The following is a 19,144-nucleotide window of genomic DNA, read 5'->3' on the forward strand; positions in this document are numbered from 1 at the left end:
TAGCGTAGCACAGATATCGCGAGGGAGGGCCTGCAAGACTCCCGCGGCTGGATTTTCACATCATGTACAAGTAGTTGATAGTTTCTTAGCACTCGTATAATACCATGGACAGAGCCTTGAATGTATAGGTGTCAAATAGCCTCCGGAGTACTTTGCTGCCATTCTTGGATTGTAGAGCGTAAGTGGCCTTCATTTTCATCCACTCCCCCCCTCAGCTCTTATACTGACTCTTCCTCAAGTTTCCATCAACTCGCATCTCGGTCATCCCGAATGATGCTTAACCGGCTATTCGGCACCATACAGCAATCGTCTTATACAATTCCAGCGTGCATACGCGCGTCTCCGTGTGCTTGCGTCGTTAATTCCGACGGAGATCGAGACAAAACTAATAGGGAACAGACTAAAAGGGAGTGTGTCAAGAGGCAGACGCAAGCTTTCGAGACATGTACCCGGTACTTTGCGGGGGCCGCAAGATACAAGGCCGTGGCCAAGCTTTTTTGATCTGCACTGCCAAGCTTTTTCGAATCTGGAGCTAAGCAGCGGGCAAAAAGTCCTCGCAAAGTCGCTAGGAGTAGCGTCTGGCGCCAGGGGACGAGGGGGAGAAACGTCAGCTCTACCTGCAATGTACGGTAGCGGGGGGTGCTAGCACAGGAGGACGGCACTCGGCTTACACGAGTAATCCAGCGGTACCCTTCAGGCCTCACGTGGGTCGTATGGCTACTCCAGTGATACCAGTGCAGGACCACGGCCTGCGAGGACGCGTGAAGGAGAAGAAGCCGTAGAACAAGCGGTAGGATATTCCATCAGTACCGGGTCTTTCGAAGAGGTACCCGCTACGGGCCCCTCCACCTCACCTCTGTTCTTCTGCCCCTTCGCTTTTACTCTGCAGACTGCCTACCTTACTTCTCATGCCTCTTCCCCCCTATACTGTCACAACTCTGCCTCTTCTTCTCCCTTCTCCCATGTGAATCAAAGTCGCCTGTCATCTCATCATCTTTACGTCTCCTCACCCTCCTCCCCCCTTCACCCTTCCCTTCAGCTGCCCCCGTTTTCTTCCCGTCTCGGCTGCGCCACCTAATTGGACCCCCCCTCCAAGCCACTACGACGACAGCCGCAGCTCGGGATATCGAAGCGAATTGAAATCGAGACCCTGTCTTCTCAAGCTTTGACGCGAAAAAAAAAAAAAAAAAAAAAAAAAAGTGAGCAGCGAATGAAAGGGGCCCCTGCCAGCAGATTCGGGAAAGGGCCGAGAAAGCAACTAACCAAGTCCTGGGCCTCCCCTCCCCCCCCGGGGTTCTTTTCTCTGGTAGGGGGCTGAGCTTGGTATTATTACTTTGTAAGAAATCTGCGGCGAGTTGGATTTTGGGCTCGCGTCTTTTTCAGGGGTTGTTTGCATGTTTGGTCTGGTCTGCCTTGGTCAAAGCACCTCGTGTCTGCTTCATTGGTGCTTATGCTTGATCAGGTTCTAGACCTTTGTGAGAAACGGACTGTTTCCCATTGTGCAGCGCCTCTCCAGCAAGTTCAGGCCTCACCTGCCATGAGCCTCTCCCAGTAGCCCTTCCATCCAATACTCAGCTCGGCGCCTCTACGAAAAGAAGTTCAATTTCCCCCTTTTTTTTTTCAAAAGTGGACGTCATCTTCCTCTCAAATCCATGCTCCTCCCGCACAGCCTCTTCCGCCGGCGGCTGCGGCTCATACTCGTCGCCGGCCTCGCCTCTACAGCGGCGCTCTGGATCCTGTCCGGCCGACGTGAGGACTCATCGCCCCGATTTGACGCCAGAGAGTTGAAGGAGCAATATCCGCTGGTATGGAAACACATCCATTCCTTTGACGGAATCGGAGGAGGTGAGCTGTTCTTGTCCCCCCCCCCTTTTGACTTTTTTTGTGGCGTTCGGATCTGGTGGCATTCAAAGATCCGGCTGCCGGAGCTGGGAACATCAACAAGTCCCAGATGTATCTACCTCTCTCTATCTCTGAGTAACTGAACATTACCGCTGACTTGACCAATGTAAATCCACCCTCAAAAACAGCCTGGTACATCCCCCCAGACTGGATCCCCTCCACCCATCCTCCACCAAGAACCATCCTCGACGCCGCGCTCGTCGCCTCCAAAGCCGCGCTCTCCCACCCCGAGCGACAGCTCGCCTACTCCCACATTCCCCTGCTGATGCACCAGACAAGCGCATCCTCCAAAATCAACACATGGAAACCTGAGGTTATCCCCTGGGTCGAGCAGTGGCTTCAGTATGCAGTGTCTCTCGAGAATAACACCGCGCCAATGGCGTACTTCTTCTGGGACGATGAGGGGATTACCTTGTTCATGGATGAGTATGAGAGAGATTTCACGAGTGACTTTAACAGTGTGTTTACGCCCGTTGAGAGGGCGGACATTTTTCGTGTCTTGACGTGTCGATACCTGGGAGGCGTTGTACGTGCTACACATCCTTCACACATCAAATGACAACCACACAATCAATCCCTCACAATCTTCCAAATCATCTCTAACAACGCCATGCATACATAGTACGCCGACATCGATACACAACCCCTCCGCCCCCCAGCAACCTGGATCGGCCCGTCCGATCTCACCCCCTGGACCGATGACCTCACCAACAAAACCCACGGCTCCGACGCCACCACCACAAAGCCAGTCAACCTCATCTGGGGCATCGAAGCAGACACAGATCCAGCCTCAAACACCTACTGGCGCATGGGCTACACGTATCCCATCCAACTCACCCAGTGGGCGCTGGCGTCCAGCCCCGGGCACCCCGCGCTGGGCCAGTTCATGGACAACCTGCGCGCCGAGGTGCGGCTGGAGAAGGAGGCGGGTGGTGGTGGTGACAGTAGGGCTGATCCTCTTACGAGGACGGGTCCTGCGGCGGTGACGCTGGCGACGATGCAGTGGCTGGAAAGGGAGGTGAATTTTAGGTGGAATTCTTTGACGGGGTTGAAGGATGGGGGGAGGGCGAAGCTTGTGCGGGATGTGCTTGTTCTGCCCATCACTGGCTTCAGGTAAATAACATAACGGGCTCTACGCCTCTTGTTCGACGTGTTTGAGACTGGAGAAGAAGCTGACAAGGTATCATGATAATTCAGTCCCGGCCGCGGAACGTACGGAAACATGGGTTCAAAGCCCATCACGCATCCAGACGCCCGGCTCGTCCACCACGCGCTCGGATCCTGGAAGAAGTTTGACTGGCTGGTCGAGTACGGCAAGTTTTGTCGGACGGTGTTTGGGCTGTGTAGGGATTGGACCAAGGTCGTTGGGTCATGAAGCCGGTTTCGTCTTCCAGCCGTTCACGTTCGTTGCTTTGACATCATGAGGGAAGATGAAGAGAGAGAGAGAGTATGTGTGCGTGTAAGAGAAAGGGGCGGATCTTTGACAACTTTACGCTTGCATGACGATGCTGCATTTGAAGGATTTAGCCGTCACCAACATGATCCGAGAATGGCACTGCCACGGGTATCGCATATACAAGTCTCTCGAAACTTCATTGCCAGATCTACTATGAACATATATTTGAGTTTTTCTCGACCGACAGCAACATACATGTACAATACCAGCCTCGCTCATCCGTCCGTTTACACCACCGCCCCCGGTACTTTGAGGGATACTGTCCGTTAGTTATACCCAAGTCGCCATGTAATCAATAATGTAAAGAGTCCTTTGGATGGCAAGTGAGCATTATAACACCACACTTGTTCACTCCTATCATAAACTCTCCAAGTGAGAAACGCCGCCATGAAGAGAGGCAGGTAATGGGAAGGTAGTTCAATATACTTCAAGTTTAAGCAAGATATACAGCAGAGATGAGCAGGTTAAGCGCACAGAGGCGCATCGTTACTAAAACACTATGAATACTAACTCTAATCATCGCGTGTTCATATAACCATTCAAGCCGCCAATCCCAGCCCCGGGGTATGTTTGATGCATCTCCAGATGTCTTTCATGCCGCCCGCAAAACGCCATACCCAAAGCACAGATGGCCATTCTCCTCAAAAACATGTCCTGTATCCAAAACAAAAGAAAGTGCGGGAGATGTCCCAAAATCGTCTATGACTCCATACATCGACATGGCATGCTTCGACAAGTGGGACTTGGCCGAAAGCGAAAATGGGTAAAATATCGTAATAGATGCGGAAGAAACAGTAAATAATTGGTTAAACATTATACTTGTGCGCCCTCACGTCCGTAAGCAGAGCGTTGTTGTTGAAGGAGAGAAGTCATGTTGAGATCGATGGGCGGCCGGGAGATTTCCATGCTTCGGCTGGGCATCCTCCTGCCGCCGGGAGTTCGTGGGTGTGCCACGTTGACGCGGCCGCTTCGATCCAAGATTCGCGCAGGTGACTCGTCGCCGTCCGATCCGGAACCTTCGTGTTCGTCACCAAGGCCATACTCGGCCAACCGGGTAAAGTAGTCGGCGAGGCCGTCGACACTGGGCGTGCCAACAACGGCGTCGTACTGTGGAGGCGGCGTCATGATCGGAGGGATATCCGCAGGAGTTCCGTCGTACATTATGGTGCCTGCCGGAGGGGGCGCGGTATCGTCATCAAAGGCGGGAGGGTTGAAGCTGGGTGCTCGGAGCAGATGAATCGGCCGAGCAGAATGTTCGGGCGACCACGTTGTCGGGCTTTGTCGACCTACCGCCCCTGAGCTTCCCGACGGAGCTCCAGAATGCAGGTGGGCGGCTTGAGGAGGTGCGGGCATGCTATCGACCAGGGCTTCGGGATCTGGGAGAGTGCCCGTCGAGGAGCTCGGGGAAGTCTCCATGGCAATGGTTGCCGAATCTGGGCAGCCGCAAGCTGCTTGATACGGAGAAGGTCGGTTCATCTCGCCGGAGTAGGCGGGCAGAGACGTGTTTGCCCTGGTGGCTCGGCAGTTGAGAATACTGAGGGGAGAGTCGATGCTGATCTCGAAATGGCGGCGCTTGGTGCCCGAAGGGTCCTCGGCGTCGAGACGGCTGATGCGCATCACCACCTGATGGGAATTAGCATTTCGTGACCAAGTATATCTTGGAGTTGGGAGAGACTTACCTTGATCCAGTGGAAGACATTGACATTCTTCCAGCTGCAATCGGGGTGGAGCCTGAGAGACTTGTTCTTGGCCATCATCTCGCATGTCGGAATCTGCACACTGGCCTCAATCTCGGTAGAACCCCACATGTTCTCAAGGCCCAGATCCAAGTCGCCGAGGAGATTATCCACGGGAGCCGGCAGCGGTTCTGGAGCCTGTTTCCGCCTCGCGGCTTCATTTGCTCGCCTCCTCGCGGCGGTCTCTCGGGCGGCGCGGCGCTGCTCTTCCGTGAGCTCACCACCGCGGAGAGTAACCACCTCGGACGAGGCCCATGCAGGGTCGAGCTCCTTTCCAGCCGTCTTCTCGAGGAGCAGAATCTTTCGCCCCGGGTCCTTTCTCGTCACTCGCTTGTCGCTGGTCCAGTACTCGACGGATTCGGTGATGTAGACCTTGAGCTTGTGAACTTGCACCTTGGCTAGAGGAGTGAGCTTGAAGGCAATCGGGATCTTGGACCCAATGGGAAAGCTCTTGCCAGAGACCATGATGTCGTAGTGCAGCTGGTCTTCCCACTGGCGGCTGATGGAAATGGGCTCCGACATCTCGAGCGACATCTGGTCGGGCAAGCGGATGATGGGAACCTCCTTGACGCCGTGGAGGTTGGGCTTGAAGGCGCCGGCGCGGTCAACGGTAGCGTGTAGCTCCCACTTGACCGAAGCATACTGCAGCTTGGTGGTCTCGAGCTGGTGGTGATCGATGGGGAGCTCAAAAGAGTAGTCGTAGACGCCGGGGTAAAACACCTTGAAGCCCTTGGCTTGAGTGGGTGTCACCACTCCGCTCTCGCCCTTGCCAAAGCTGCGCGACTGGACATTTTGCAAAGAGAGCTTCTTCAATTCCTTGGCCGTCAGATTATTTCGCATCGACGGAGACGGTGAGACGCCGGGTGAGGTTGTCAGGATGGTGCTGCTCGAGTTTGCGGAACCGCCCTTGAGCTTGTAGGTGCATTGGTTGCCGTACTCTGTCTCCCAGCCTTCATTGAGCGCGTTGAAGAATGTGAGGACCTGCGTCCGCAGGGTTTCCTCCTCAAACAGATCTTGCTTAAGCGGCGGAATGCCCTCGGGCCACTCTGTCCGCGCGCGGCCAACCAGCTTGAGCTGGACAGCCTTGATCTTGACATTTTTGCTAATGGTGAGTTGCAGCTTGCCTCTGAGCAGGGCAGTGCCGGCGCGCGATTCCCGGTGCTCGTGGCCGTTGTGGTCAAAGCCCGACAGGAATACGTTGGGCTCGGCGAGAAGGATGGAGCAGGCGACTCCGCTGCCGGTGGCGACGGGCTTGGTCACTTCGGTCACGACGGCATTTACACTGGATTTGGAGCTTCGGATGGATGTGAAGCTATTGTGGTGGCCAAGATGATAGGTGCTCATGGGCACCACACCTCTGGCGGTGGCCATGCTGTTGGGAGGGTAGCGGCGATGCTGAGAAGATTGACGGGTGCGAGTGGACTGCTGGCCGGAGTGGCGGCTGGCGTGACGGCTGCGACTGTGGCTACTGGCGCGATGCCTAGGCCTCGACCTGGAGGACCTTGAAGATGCCCTGTGGCGTGGTCGCTCTCGCGGCTGCTCGCGGTTGTCTCGACGGTCACGGTGTTCGCGCTTGTGGGCGGCGTCACGGTCTCTGGTGGATGAGCCCTGCTGCTTTGGCTCACGATTCCTGCGAGACGATGAAGTGGTCTCGTGGGAGCGATGCGACTGGTGGCTACGAGGTCGATGGGCGTGGCTGCTATGGCGAGACGTCGACTCGGAACGGTACTCGGTGGCCGGAATGGCCTGGATACCAACCGGGAATGCGGTGTGCTGCGGGACGTCGACCGAGGACACAGAGTCGCTGGCCAATGATTGGAAAAACCGAGTCAGAGCCAAGCGGACGGGCAATTCCGACGTCCTGGCGTTGGAACCGATTGAAGCAGAAGGCCTTGATGATCTCGGGGTGCTGGGAGCGGGACTGCCGCTGGATTCGAGACGGGCTCTGGACGAGTGAGGAGAAGTTCCGGTCCGGAGCTCACGAGGCACGTAGCCCGAGGGATAGCTGACGACGTGGATAGAGTGAGGCCGCGTCCTTCGGGGCCCAATGGGGGGTGTTGGGATGCGCGAGACGGGGTCGACCGAATCGTCAGCGGCAGCGACAGGAGCGGCAGCTGCGGAAGCGTCGGCGACAGGGGCGTCCGGGCGGTAGAGGATGTTGTCGTTGCTCGTGCGGACCCAGTCGTCTCTTCGGCGACGTCTGCGATGGCGGGAGTCAGACTCGCGGGATGCTGGCATGTTGTCATCAGTCTGCTGGCTCTCGGCGGCATGGTAGCTATCGGTACGGATTGGCTCCCGTCGACGGGGTCGTGAGGAGGACGGCGGCTGCACTGCAGCTCCAGCGGGCATGTTTGCTCCTCAGGGGATAACAATCTGGGGGAGGGGGGAGGACGGGTGTGGAGAATCAATTGGGAAGCGCCGCGATGTCTCATCTGCTAGCTCAACCACACGGCACGGCATCAAGACGCAGCCACACACAGCCACTCAGACCGCCATTATCAACTGCCGAGGCAGCGCTGGTGGAGGCCAGACTGGGCGAGAGCGCAATCTGATGCTATGCAGCGGTGGATGGGGAAAGAAGGGAATAGGAAAGAGGAGAGCGAGGGCACAACTCAAGCCTATGCAGGGCTGACAAAAAAAAAAAAAAAAAAAGAGGAGAGACGGGATGTGTAGGAGCTTAATGCAGCGGGGTCTGTTGAGAGTAGGGGAAAGGACAAGCAGGGAAATCAGTGTATCTGTGGTGAGCTGACAGCAAAGCAAAGAGGGCAGAAGGCGTCGATCTCGAGGCCGGCAGGACTAGAGTGCTTTTTCTGTGTCCAGATCCAGGGCAGCTCGAGGACGGCCGGGCGAATGAGAATTGGACCGCTGGCAGGACCGAGGGAAAGAGGGGCGTCGACACAGCAGTGGGCATCGAGAGGCAAAACGAGTGCAGGAGGAGAGGACAGGAAAATTTTGACTGAATTGTGTTGTAATTGGGCAGCGAGGCGACATTTTCTCCTCCCCATCGCCTCCCCCCCCCCCCCCCCCCCCTCCTCTCCGCGCCCCCNCCTCGTGATTATGTGAGGCGACACGGCGGCGATAAGATAGTCAGGTGTCGACCCAAGACACCTTGGCTGGGCGAGGTGATGGAGCACGGCGGCAGCCCGTGAGTGGCTTCGGTCGAGCATAGAGCGGCGAGGCACGAAGCATGAAGCCTGCGCCGGCATCCACAAATGCAGGCTGGACACGTCGATGGGTGGTGACGTTGACCGTTGGGCAGCCCGCATCCACTCGCGCCCACTGCAGCTTCACGCAGAGCCCACTCGAGTCCCGGGAGCTCCCAATGGCATCTCGCCCAACGGCCCAGAGTCGCATTCAGGCACTCGCCTCAGAAAAGGATTGTCGGGCCAAGCGAGCGGCAGAGTGATAGGTGACTGATGCCGGAAGCCGGTGGAGGAGCTGCACAGCGCTTGCAGTAGCAGAGCCCGCTGTGGCTTGCAGTGAAGAAAATAGAAAGACGCCGGCGAAGAAGGAAGAAGCAAGGAAACTGCAGCGCCAGCGGACCGCGGCCTTGATACGCCAGCGCAGCAGCATGGCCAATCGTCGGGGAGCCAATGCAAAGCAGACGCACACGCAAGAGGCGGACTCACCTTGCGGATTGTTTGTTGGGGGGGCTGGCCCGGTCAGGAAGCCAGAGGATCGGGAGAGGGATGCAGGGAAAAGGCGAGAAACCTGCTGACGGCTGTCGACGCGTCTGTCTGTCTGTCGCACCTGGGATGGAGAAGGCTGCTAGGCGAGACGCGGCTCGATGTGCATGTGCTTGTGCTGTAGATGTGCCGGAGATGCTGGTGCTAGGCGAACAAAGCGACGGGGTGGACCAATGGCGGATCGCGGTAACGTCATGTATCGGTCGAGCAATTGAGTCGAGAAACGCGCACGCGGCGAGGTCGAGGTAATGCAAGAGAAGGAATCGAGGACGGAAAATAGATCGCGAGAGGCGGAGGACGAAGAAGAATAAAAGAGAAGGGACGAGAAGAGAAGGTGGTTGTATGTATGTGGTGAGGTGGGAGGAGCAGGAGGAAGAGTTAAAACGCCGTGTGCCAAAAATAAGTATCAAACGGGAACCCCAGAAAAACAGCCCGAGTCGTTGGAGCTGGTTAGTCACCTTGTCCCAGCCGGGCAAAAGGCTGAACGACGACACTCGAGTCGAGGCAATAAACGATCCCAGGCGGCAGGTCCGGTGGCAGCGGCAAGGCGAGACAAGCAGCAAGACAAGGAAAAAAAGAATCCGGGCGTGTGTCTTTAATCAACGAGCCGCGGCTACGTAATGCGTCACTCATGTCTATTTTCCCTCGTCTGCCCGGGCCTTGATTTTCTTCGGCTTCTGTGTACTTCTGCCCCTTGCCCCCGTTGGGCCTAGCCGGGGTGATGGTGGCCTCTCGTCCGTTGCCTGTCTGGGCTCGCTCGGCAGTCATTTCCGGGGCTGATGCGAGCGGGCGGAATAGGCTCGGGTTCTGAGGGGGGGCTGTCGACAGTGGATGACAGTGGGTGACAGTGGGCGGTGGTGGGCGGTAGTGGGCGATGGCAGCGGGTTGTAGCACGCTGTGGCGCTGGAGATGGCCAGAGGTTATAGCGGGGTGTGCGCTGATGGCGGGCTAGTACCGACCGGGCAGCAATCGGCAAGGAGCAGCATAGGGCTGGTGATGTCACGGAGGCCGGGGTCGCTGGATCGCAATGAGATACAGAGGGAGCGAGATACGGAGTATAGGGATGCATTTTGCGCAGATTGACTTGACTATCCATCATGGGAAAAGGATTCCATGTGTCGACGCTGCGGTGTCTTGGTGTTTGCGATTTGGAAGCACCGGAAAGAGCGTGGGCTGCATGCATTGCTGCAACGTGACGCGAAGTGAGGTCGTACTGCTACTGCTACCACCTCTTACTGTACATGTACCCATCAAAGCATCTACACCATCTGACAACTCAGACACGTGCAATCAGAGACGCGCGAGAACAACAGGCACGGCACGGCAACTTGTCTCACTCAATCTAGTTTGAAACAGCAAATAGCGCCTTCATGCCTCTCCCTTGAAGCAAAAACAACAAAGAAGTTTTCGCCACGAAAAATCGACAGCAAAGCATCGCGATCGACGTCACCGGTCCCGGCACCCCGGTCGAAGCTTGGGCCAAACCCGCAGGGATGGGCAACGGTCGCACAAAGCTGGCGTCCAACCAGCGAGGCATCTGGCTTTTCCGTGGAGGTGCGCGACATTTCCCATTCCTCACGACCGCATACAGGACTAGGTAAACAAAGACGCCGTGTCTCGTCTCAGTTCTTGTCTTACATAAGGTGTCCATCACTCAGTCAAACCTGGTGATGCCCGTCTGACAACATTGGACACCTATCGCCTCATGTCGTCAATGACTTGCGCCCAGCAGAGATAGGAAACAGCAACTTATTGAACATGCTACCATCGAGTGCCCGCAACAGAGCCAGGAATCGCGGAGAAGCCAGCATGAAGTCAACGAGTGATTCCAGCCCCTGCCGAGACAAGATGAATCTGCGACTAGCCCCGGGCGCATCGCCATCTGCAACTCCAAGAGCCGCCATCTCCAACTGGGCGCTGAACTAGTCCTTCTCGTCGTCCTTCCATACTAGCAGGCTTTCCATATCCCGTATCCCGAACTTCGGCCCTCACGCCTCGCCTGGGCCACGCAATTCCAGACCCACGAGACAATTGCATCCACAGACCCTAGCATTCCTCCAAGGGCTCAGCTTCCCCCAGCTCAGACATCAGCGCCCATTGTCTCTCTGTGAATAGTCTCAGCCCTCATTCCAGCCAAATGTCTCGCACCTGGCGCGCTCTTGTGCATCTCAGCTCAAAAAAAAATATGTATCAATCAAATAAACCCCCCCCCCCCCAAGTCCAGATTGGCGGGCTCGGCTGTCGGTAAGCTTCCCGCACCCCCTCCGAACCCCATATTGCCGAATAGCATCGCTTCCTTAGGCTCAATGATACCGAGACATTCCAGGAACCCTCAGCTACCCTCGCCTTTCTGCTTTTCCCCCTTTTAGCTCGCTTCTCCTTTCATCAATGATTCGATTTGATCTTTTTTCCTTTTTCTTTTAATTTCATCTTCATCTTTATCTGCAAGGTAGTCTTCCGTTGATTCCAGTTCATCCTCCTACTAAGCCCCCGTCCCTAATTCTCACTCCCGGCGCCTTCTAGTTCTCGACGCCGGCACGCCCGGGTCCTCTCAACCCTCCGGATCTGTCGGATAGGCCCCCTCCATGTCCTCTCCCTCGTCTCTCTTCGGCATTAGAGAAGACAAGGAAACAAACAAAAATCACGCCGCTCCCCATTATTTCTTCCGTCTCGCAGCCTATCGTTGCCCAAACCTCCGTTCTAGAACGGACCGGACAGACCCCGAGCTGTCTTGGCCAGATGAGATCTCACCAGGTGACCCTTTGGCCTGCATGGACTAGTTCTCTCGACAATGCTTAGCCACCGGGGGACGCGCATCTGCTGATTCTTCACCATACATACTTGACCTCGGTTGCAGCCTCCTGGGAGTCGAGTTCTTGTGGCCACTCATACCTTACCTATTGTAGATTGCAAACACATACATCCGCATCTTGAAGTGTACTGCCTCCACACATCGAAAGATTACAAGTCTTATACAGCCAGATACACTCATACAGCCACTCAGACCGGACGCAGCTCACATCGCCACCCCATGCCACCCAAATCACCCTCCCCTCTGACACAGCCAGCTCCCCAAAATCTCGTCTGTCCCATCAGCTCACGCGCGCTCCCAGAAGCGGATAGATCGAGCCTCCGTGGCCCAACGGACAAGCAGACATGAGAACTTCCTCCCGCTAATAAGCATCCGGCTTCATGTCATCTTACGCGCGTCCCCTAATACGCCCTCAGAACTATATTCTGTTGTGTATTACTCTATGCACTTCATCAGGCTGTTGATAGGAAATAGCTTCTTACATCTCTCTCTCTCTGCACAGCTTGCGTCATCCACTTCCTCCTTTGCGGCGAACATCCGCACCCACCGGTTCTCGTGCCCATGCAAATCTCTCCAGTCTCGTGCAGAAGCAACGCCTCCCGTTCCCCGCCCTTGAACAATCACTATCCTGTGCTCTGAGTCAGGTCATCTATGTACAAGAATCCATAATCTTGGCAGCTTGACTTCAACGTGGGACTCTCCCTAGAAGACAATGATTGAAATGCCCTGGCCTACCGGACGTTCAATGCCCCCGCCAGCATCCCCTCCGACTGCCGGCCTCAATCCTCTCTCTGTGTATGACGGCCACTTTGTAGCATAACGTCGATCGAGATCAAACCCGCTAAGTCTTCGTCTCAAGGGTCTTTCAGGGTCTTTACATGGGACGACAGTGGCATGATGCGGGACCTCCGTCAAGGATCCACTCGTCTAGGTGCCGCGTTGCGGGACGAGAAGCTTCAAGATGACGGTGTCGACGAACCGCACCTATCATGGCTACTTACTATCTAGTAACCATTTGTGCGTGCACTCTATGGTCCCATCTGCTAGTATTAATGCCAGCTATCTTATATCAAGACGTCACGCCGTCGTCTGCTATGCTGTGTATCTGGTTTCTTGTTTCCATGACCCCATCACCACGAGGTTCCTGACTGGTAACGATGGGTGGCACCAGGAACATTGTATCCCGAAAAACCTGCCAGGGTGAAACAAGAAGCTGCTAGCCGCCGCTGATGTCGTCTCACGTGCTGATGTAGGTAATTCACCACGATGCTTGTCTCATGGAGTCGTCGGCCACGCGCTCAGTGGCGGCATCGATATCTCTCTCATATATACCACCCTGACCTTGTTCCTTGTTATTACGATCTGAAATTAGTACCTTCGCGTCATTGTCAAGGTCTTCAGATTCAGAATCTGGCTCCTGCCGTGATTTCGCTTCGTTCTGATACTGCTGACCTGTTGTCACCACGTCGCTTAACCTACCCTATCAACAGCACTTTGCGTGGCATGATTCTCATTCTGTCACCTAAGCAGACGCCACAGACGACCCGGGAAAAGAAAAAGCGGCCAAAGCGTGAATACAAATTTGAAGTAGACTCATGCTGTGATGGTATTGACTTCGGATTATACCTAGCGCTGTTCAGAAAGACTCCTCTGTGGACAAAGCCCGCTCTCTGCCTCCGCTCCGGCAATAATATCAGCCCATATGCTCCAATGAACGACAATCTCATACAATCAACTCAATCTGGAACTGCCTGATGCTTTAGCATCTATTGCTCGTTTCAATCGCCCGAGTACATGTCAATGGTTGCCATGCTGTCTCTGAGACTTGAATAAAGTTCCGTCAACACGCATACTCCTCCGCATTGCCTCGACCTTGTCTCAGGATCTAGAGATCTAGATATATGCCTTGTTAGATTTATCATGTCCATCATGTTCACCATGTATCAACCTCGTTATACCGCCCCAGCTCTTCGCAATATCCCCCATCGTGATTCATATCCCCCATCCACGAACCACCCACATCCTCAGCTCCCATCACTCCTCCCGCTCCCTCCTCAGCCGAAACGCCTCCAACAACTTATTCCTCATCACCACCCCCGTCAACCCAATCTTCCGCCCCCCAACCTCCCCCCTCCTAACATCCTCCTCCTCCGCCCACACAAAATCCTGATGCTCCCTCTCGTCAAGCATAACAACCTTCCCCCCTCCTCCCCCTTCAACCTCAACCTCAAACCCAAACCCGCAAAACACCCTCGTCCCATCCCTATTCGTAAAAACAGACCACTTCTCCCCCCCCCCCCCCCCCCCCCCCCCCTCCGTAACAAGCCTCACCATCCTCCTCGCGACAAGCCCAACCTCCTCCCACACTTCCCTCGCACAACCCGCCAATATCGACGCATCCCCCGCGTCTACCGCCCCGCCGGGCGTCTCCCATAGATTCGGCATGCTGTCGTGCGCCGCCCTCTGCACCAGCAGGACGCGCCCTTGATCGTCAAAGATGAACGCCGATGTGTGCACTCCGTCAAAGGACTTTTCATGGATTCGCAGCCAGTCGGTTTTCGGGACGGTGTATTCCACGAGGGATTCGTCAAAGGCAAAGTCCGCGACGGGGCTGCCTTGGGAGTTTGTGTCTATGGCGGTGTTGGGGATGGCCATGCTGGCTGTCTTGTTGGTCCCTTTTTTTTCTCTCTCTTTTCCCTTCTCTCGTTTCGTTGTTGGGTTTTTGCTTCTTTGGGGAGTTGAATTGGAGAGGCTCTTTATGTTGGCATTGAGTCAAGTTGTCCTGTACGCTCTTTTCACGTATGATGGTTGTGTTTGCGTCTTCTGGATTCAATAGCAAAGACGAAAGGCGCGCAGAAATCAGCGTGTTGCAGTCAATCTGGCGCACCCACTATTACAATACAGACATTAGCGGCTTGAGGCTCCTGCAGCAGTAGGCGCTGAAACCAGGCAGCATAATCCGTCCACCATTGAGATTGCTTCCTTTTTCCTTTTCCTTTTCCTTTTCCTTTTCCTTTCCAGGCCATCGTGTTTCACACATTGTGTCACCGACTGACTCACCGACGGGAGAAAGATAAGGTATGTAGATCACTTACGTAACAAACAATGTGTGTGTTTTCCTTTGTCATGGACAACCCTGCATCGCCTACCTATAGCTCCTCAGGCAGCAGCAGAATAGTAGGGAATTGAGATCTAGGTTCGGCAAGGTACTCAATCGCGAGATCGAAAAGCTTCATGGCTTGGAAATGATTTGGTGAATATATATGAAAGTATTAGGTACAAAATGATCCATCCGACGCCTATAAACACCCTCCCTTAAACCATATGAACAAGGTAGAAACCACTTACATGCCGCGCTCCGGCTGGAAATCGTAACGCGGAGACAAATGTATGCACGTCTTGTCTAGGTAGCATGAGATGAATCGCTTTGCCACATGCCGATTCCATCGAAATATCCCTCATTTTGACGCTGCAAGCTTGCACAAAAGCCTGCCAACAAGGTTTTGTACCATTTCCTTCATTCATACATCAGAATACCCATCATGAATCCTCCCTTCCAATGCCAGACATGCTCGTCTGGCGCCCTGCCTGTATTTGGTGGCCAGCGAACTTCCCACCAATCGACTCGTATTCAGACATCAAGAGTCATGCCCAGATATCTTCCGTCATCATCATCATCGTAGCATCATGAGACCAATAGTAGACACCCCCCACCCCGTCTAGAAATCCGACTGCATCAGTGACGGCGTACCAGCGACAGACTTTTCCGCCCTCGTCCGCATATGACCAGCATGAACGGCGAGGCAGCGGGCCATGAGGTGCGTGACTTGCCAGACGGCTGCCTTGTCGAGCATCCGAGACGTAACGCGGAGAATCTTGGTCGCCAGTCCACTGAACCCATCCTCCGGACTCCCCGTCTCGGGCGTCATGCTCGCCGTGAGTTCCATGCCAATCTTCATCTCCGCCGAGGATAGGACGTTTTGTATCCTCTCGAGCAGCTTGACGTCGTCTTCCTCCAGCAGCATGATGGCGGGCATTGCCGTGACGTTGATGTGGTCTTGGCCGAGAATGCCCAGATACCGGCCGACCCGGTCCTGCAGAGTGGCGACCCATTCGGCGAGAACCTGGGCGCAGTCGAGAGTGCACATGGCCGACTGCAGGGGGAGCTCGCGACTGGTGAAGTCAGCAAAGGTCACACCGAGCTTGTCCGACATGGACAGAGAGTCGGCGGCATAAAAGGCCGCCTTCCGCAGGTGGCGCTCTCGCCGCGAGATGGAGCGAGTGGGCTGCCCAGCACCGTTGGAAAGCTCCCGAGAACGGTTCGAGGCCGCCGCCGCCGCCGAGCTCGTTGGCGAGCCGGTGAAGAGCGAACTGTCAAAGGTGTCGTTGCTCTCCGGCTCTGCGCTCGACGAGGGGGAGTGTTCGGCGTGTTGTACGATTTCCGTGCCCCGGGCCAATTCCTCGGCCACGCCGTCCCAGTCTTGTTGCCAGAACTTCTCCTTGGACCTAGCAAGGTTGACAAAGAGACGGACGTATGCCAGGTCAAGCAACGGAATCGCGTCGGCGGAGAGCGGCCCCGCGCCGTACGGGTTTGGGCGTTCCACGGCATGCTTGGGGTTGCTGTTCCAGGCCGCCTCCCACGCCTTGAGAGCGGGCTCAATGTGCCGATGCATCTTTTCCGTCTCCTCGTTGGTCCAGACCTTGTTGTGATGCCGCTGTCGTGTCTCCCATATGTAGTTGTGCAGGGCGTTGATCAGCACTAAGCAGCCAAAGGTGCTTGGTCTCAAGTTCGATCGCGCCATCTCGCCGGAAGAGTGCGGGCCGCCATTCATGGCCGCCATGTGCTTCTGTTGTCGCTCGTTTGTGCGCAGAAGCTCCCCCAGGGCGTCGTAGAACTTGAGCCTGTTGTGGTTGGCGCCGTCGACACCGCCCATGGCGAAGAACTGGGCGCTCGACCCGGCAGCGAAGAAGTCCTCGTCGCAGGGCAGATCCAGCAGGATTTCCGAGTTGGTCAATGCCGGGGTGTGGTTGTAGGCGGCGACCAAAAGGCTGGACATGATGAAGATGGCGTACAGCGTGCGCTTGCGTTCTTCTTTCCGCTTCCACCGCAGCCACTCCTGCTGCTTCTCGTGTTCGCTTTTCCTATGCCACACTGAGTCGTCAACCATGCGCGTATCCTCTCCATCAGCCGAGTCCTCCTGCTCCGGGCGCAGCAGATCGGCCGCCTGAGCCAAGCTGACGAGCGCTACGCAGTGCGTCGAGGCGATGTCGCAGACGATCTTTTCGCCGCAGTTGTGGCCGTAGACAACGTTGAGCAGCATGGCCTGGACGAGCCAGACGGGCGTGTGGGTCGAGCTGTCCCTATCCTTATCCCTACCTTTAGCCGTCGACTGCTGCTGTTGCTGCTGCTGCTGCTGATTGGGTTGCTGATGATCCTGCTGCTCTTGTTGTTGTTGTTGTTGTTGTTGTTGATCAGACTCGGCGTGCTTGCTGCGTCGCATGTCGGCCCGGCGAACGTCTGCCTTGCGCCGCTCCTCAAGGTAGTAGAAGACCATCTTCTTGGACATGGCGAACAACTCCTTGGACTGGGTAAGCTCAGATTCATAGAGGGCGCCAACGGCAGCCATGGCCAGCACCAAGCACCCGCTACCACCTACACCGGGTTGGCGACCGCTCGGGGACGGGGACATATCAAAGGACAACGTGGGCAGATGCAGGAAGGGGAGATGGGGATGGAAGTAGGCGATGTAGGCCGAGACATAGCGCCGGAGGTTCTGGGTACTGGGCACGTCGGCGGGTTGCGCCGGGGAGGGCGACTGCGCCTCCGGAGACTGCGCCGGGGCATGCGAGGTAAAGGAGTATTTACGGCCCCCAAAGGGCGGGCACTTGGAGAGAAAGGTCACAATGGTACTCCTGGTGGCATCTGTGATTGTGGTTACGGGCGAAGCGAGATGGTTAACACCGTTGAGGGACGATTGGGGATCCGGGCCGGCGTGGAAGCCAAGGGTGTGGTTCATGCTCTGCGGGTTCAGTCCAGATACGACGGAAGGGCTCAACGAGCTCAGCGACAGGGGGGGCGTGGAGAAGTATGGGTCATTGATCTTTTGAGTAGCTGGCTGAGGTGATAAAGGAGCTCCAGTTAGGAGATCAGGAAAGACCGAACCATTCAGATCCATCGCAAACGGGTTCGGCATCTGCGGAGGGCCCATGACCGACGGTTGCCACATGGTACTTGTCCCGGCGGGCGCGGGGTGGTTTGACCCGTCCAACATGACGTCGCTGATGCCACTTTGGCTCGTCGTGCTGAGCGCCGACGGGCTCGACTCGTCCACCACGTTTTCATTTGTCTGGAACGACATCTGGTGCTCGAAGCCGCTGAGCCAGTCGAACGAGTCGTCAAACGCCGGGTTGGCCGGGACGTCGTTGAGCGCAGATGCGAACGGGGAGGCCTGCTCCATGACCATGGACGGGGGGGAATCGTTGTAGTGGAGGGCATTGGGGTTGATGGTTGTGCCCGGCCCGAAGAAGAACGAGTCAAAGTCAAAGTCTGGGTTGAAGGCAGACAGCGGCGGCGCCGTGTGGAGGCCGGAATCGAAGTCGGGGGCGCCCATCTGGCCCGTCTCCAGCTTGGGCAGGGCGTGCGCGATGCCACTCCTGTGGGCCATGGGCAGCATGCCCGTCAGGAGCTGGTCGTAGTTGTGCAGCGGCAGGCCTGCGAGGCTCGGGTGGCGGCTGTGCCCGGCATGCATGCCCCTAGCGACTGACGCATTGGCCGAGGCGATCATCTGCATGGCCGCTCCGTCGACGTGGCTGATGGTGTTTGCCCGCGGCCGCATGGTGTTGGCAGCCGGGTTGGTGGCCGTCGCCGCATGGCTGGGGCCCGCGACGCTATTCTTGCGAGCCCGGCTCTGGCCTGGCGGGACGCCGCTGGTCGACTCTCGGCGGTTCCGCGGGCGGGCAGAGGGCGTCGACGTCTGGTGCAGCTTCTGCTGGTGGCGGAGCAGCAGGTCGCGGCGGGCGAAGCACCGCGAGCACTCGGGGCACTCGAACGGCTTCTCCTTTGTGTGCGAGCGCTCATGCCGCTTCAGATGCTCCAGGCGAGCAAATGACCGCTGGCAAGTCGCGCAAACGTGCGGCCGGGGCTTGTCGGTCTTGGGAGGAGGGAAGTTTGGAGGAGCCTTTGGCGTGGTATTCACCGTGATCGTCGAGGCTGCGTGGCGGGACAAGAATGGTCAGCTATCAGGCGAGAAATTGTGACTGTCTGGCATGACTTTTGCATCTAGATCTTCCCCTTCCTTTGCTGGCGCGGGCCGGGCAGGAGTTTGGAGGGGGAACCAGAGGGGCATCGTGGGCGACGAGGGAAATGCTCTCACCAGAGTCGTCTGCGGTTGCGGAATTGCCGCCGGTGCTCGCAGAGGCCGCGTTGGACATGGTGGAGGCGCGCGACACCCGGTGGCCAGAGTCATTCATCACCATGGCAGTCCAGAGCGTGTGAATGCCGTTGTCCGCTCGCGAGAACAAGGCAGCGTTTCGGCGAGTCGAGGGGTCGGCG

The 19,144-nt window shown here is 56.5% G+C and overlaps 5 protein-coding genes across 5 annotated transcripts; 2 read left to right on the top strand and 3 right to left on the bottom strand.

The window, feature by feature from the left end:
• Positions 1-1,652: 1,652 nt before the first annotated feature.
• Positions 1,653-3,277, top strand: CCMA1212_001402 (Initiation-specific alpha-1,6-mannosyltransferase; the record flags this gene model as incomplete). Its single annotated transcript, XM_073698828.1, has 4 exons — positions 1,653-1,845; positions 2,031-2,428; positions 2,525-3,015; positions 3,100-3,277. 4 exons carry the CDS (start codon positions 1,653-1,655, stop codon positions 3,275-3,277), a joined length of 1,260 nt encoding a protein of 419 aa, XP_073562287.1.
• An 894-nt stretch (positions 3,278-4,171) lies between these two features.
• Positions 4,172-7,590, bottom strand: CCMA1212_001403 (uncharacterized protein; the record flags this gene model as incomplete). Its single annotated transcript, XM_073698829.1, has 4 exons — positions 4,172-4,981; positions 5,038-6,790; positions 7,046-7,419; positions 7,585-7,590. 4 exons carry the CDS (start codon positions 7,588-7,590, stop codon positions 4,172-4,174), a joined length of 2,943 nt encoding a protein of 980 aa, XP_073562286.1.
• Positions 7,591-13,521: 5,931 nt separating this feature from the next.
• CCMA1212_001404 (uncharacterized protein) lies at positions 13,522-14,028 on the top strand (the record flags this gene model as incomplete). Its single annotated transcript, XM_073698830.1, has 1 exon — positions 13,522-14,028. The coding sequence occupies one exon, from the start codon at positions 13,522-13,524 to the stop codon at positions 14,026-14,028; it is 507 nt and encodes a 168-aa protein (XP_073562048.1).
• Positions 13,627-14,247, bottom strand: CCMA1212_001405 (uncharacterized protein; the record flags this gene model as incomplete). The annotated part of the gene is made up of 1 exon (XM_073698831.1): positions 13,627-14,247. The coding sequence occupies one exon, from the start codon at positions 14,245-14,247 to the stop codon at positions 13,627-13,629; it is 621 nt and encodes a 206-aa protein (XP_073562291.1).
• A 1,064-nt stretch (positions 14,248-15,311) lies between these two features.
• On the bottom strand, positions 15,312-19,023 carry CCMA1212_001406 (Respiration factor 2; the record flags this gene model as incomplete). Its single annotated transcript, XM_073698832.1, has 2 exons — positions 15,312-18,802; positions 18,966-19,023. The coding sequence occupies 2 exons, from the start codon at positions 19,021-19,023 to the stop codon at positions 15,312-15,314; spliced, it is 3,549 nt and encodes a 1,182-aa protein (XP_073562290.1).
• Positions 19,024-19,144: the final 121 nt, after the last annotated feature.

The sequence above is a fragment of the Trichoderma ghanense genome, assembly GCF_004382785.1.
Source record: "Trichoderma ghanense strain CCMA-1212 chromosome Unknown scaffold_1, whole genome shotgun sequence".
NCBI classification, from domain to species: Eukaryota; Fungi; Ascomycota; class Sordariomycetes; order Hypocreales; family Hypocreaceae; genus Trichoderma; species Trichoderma ghanense.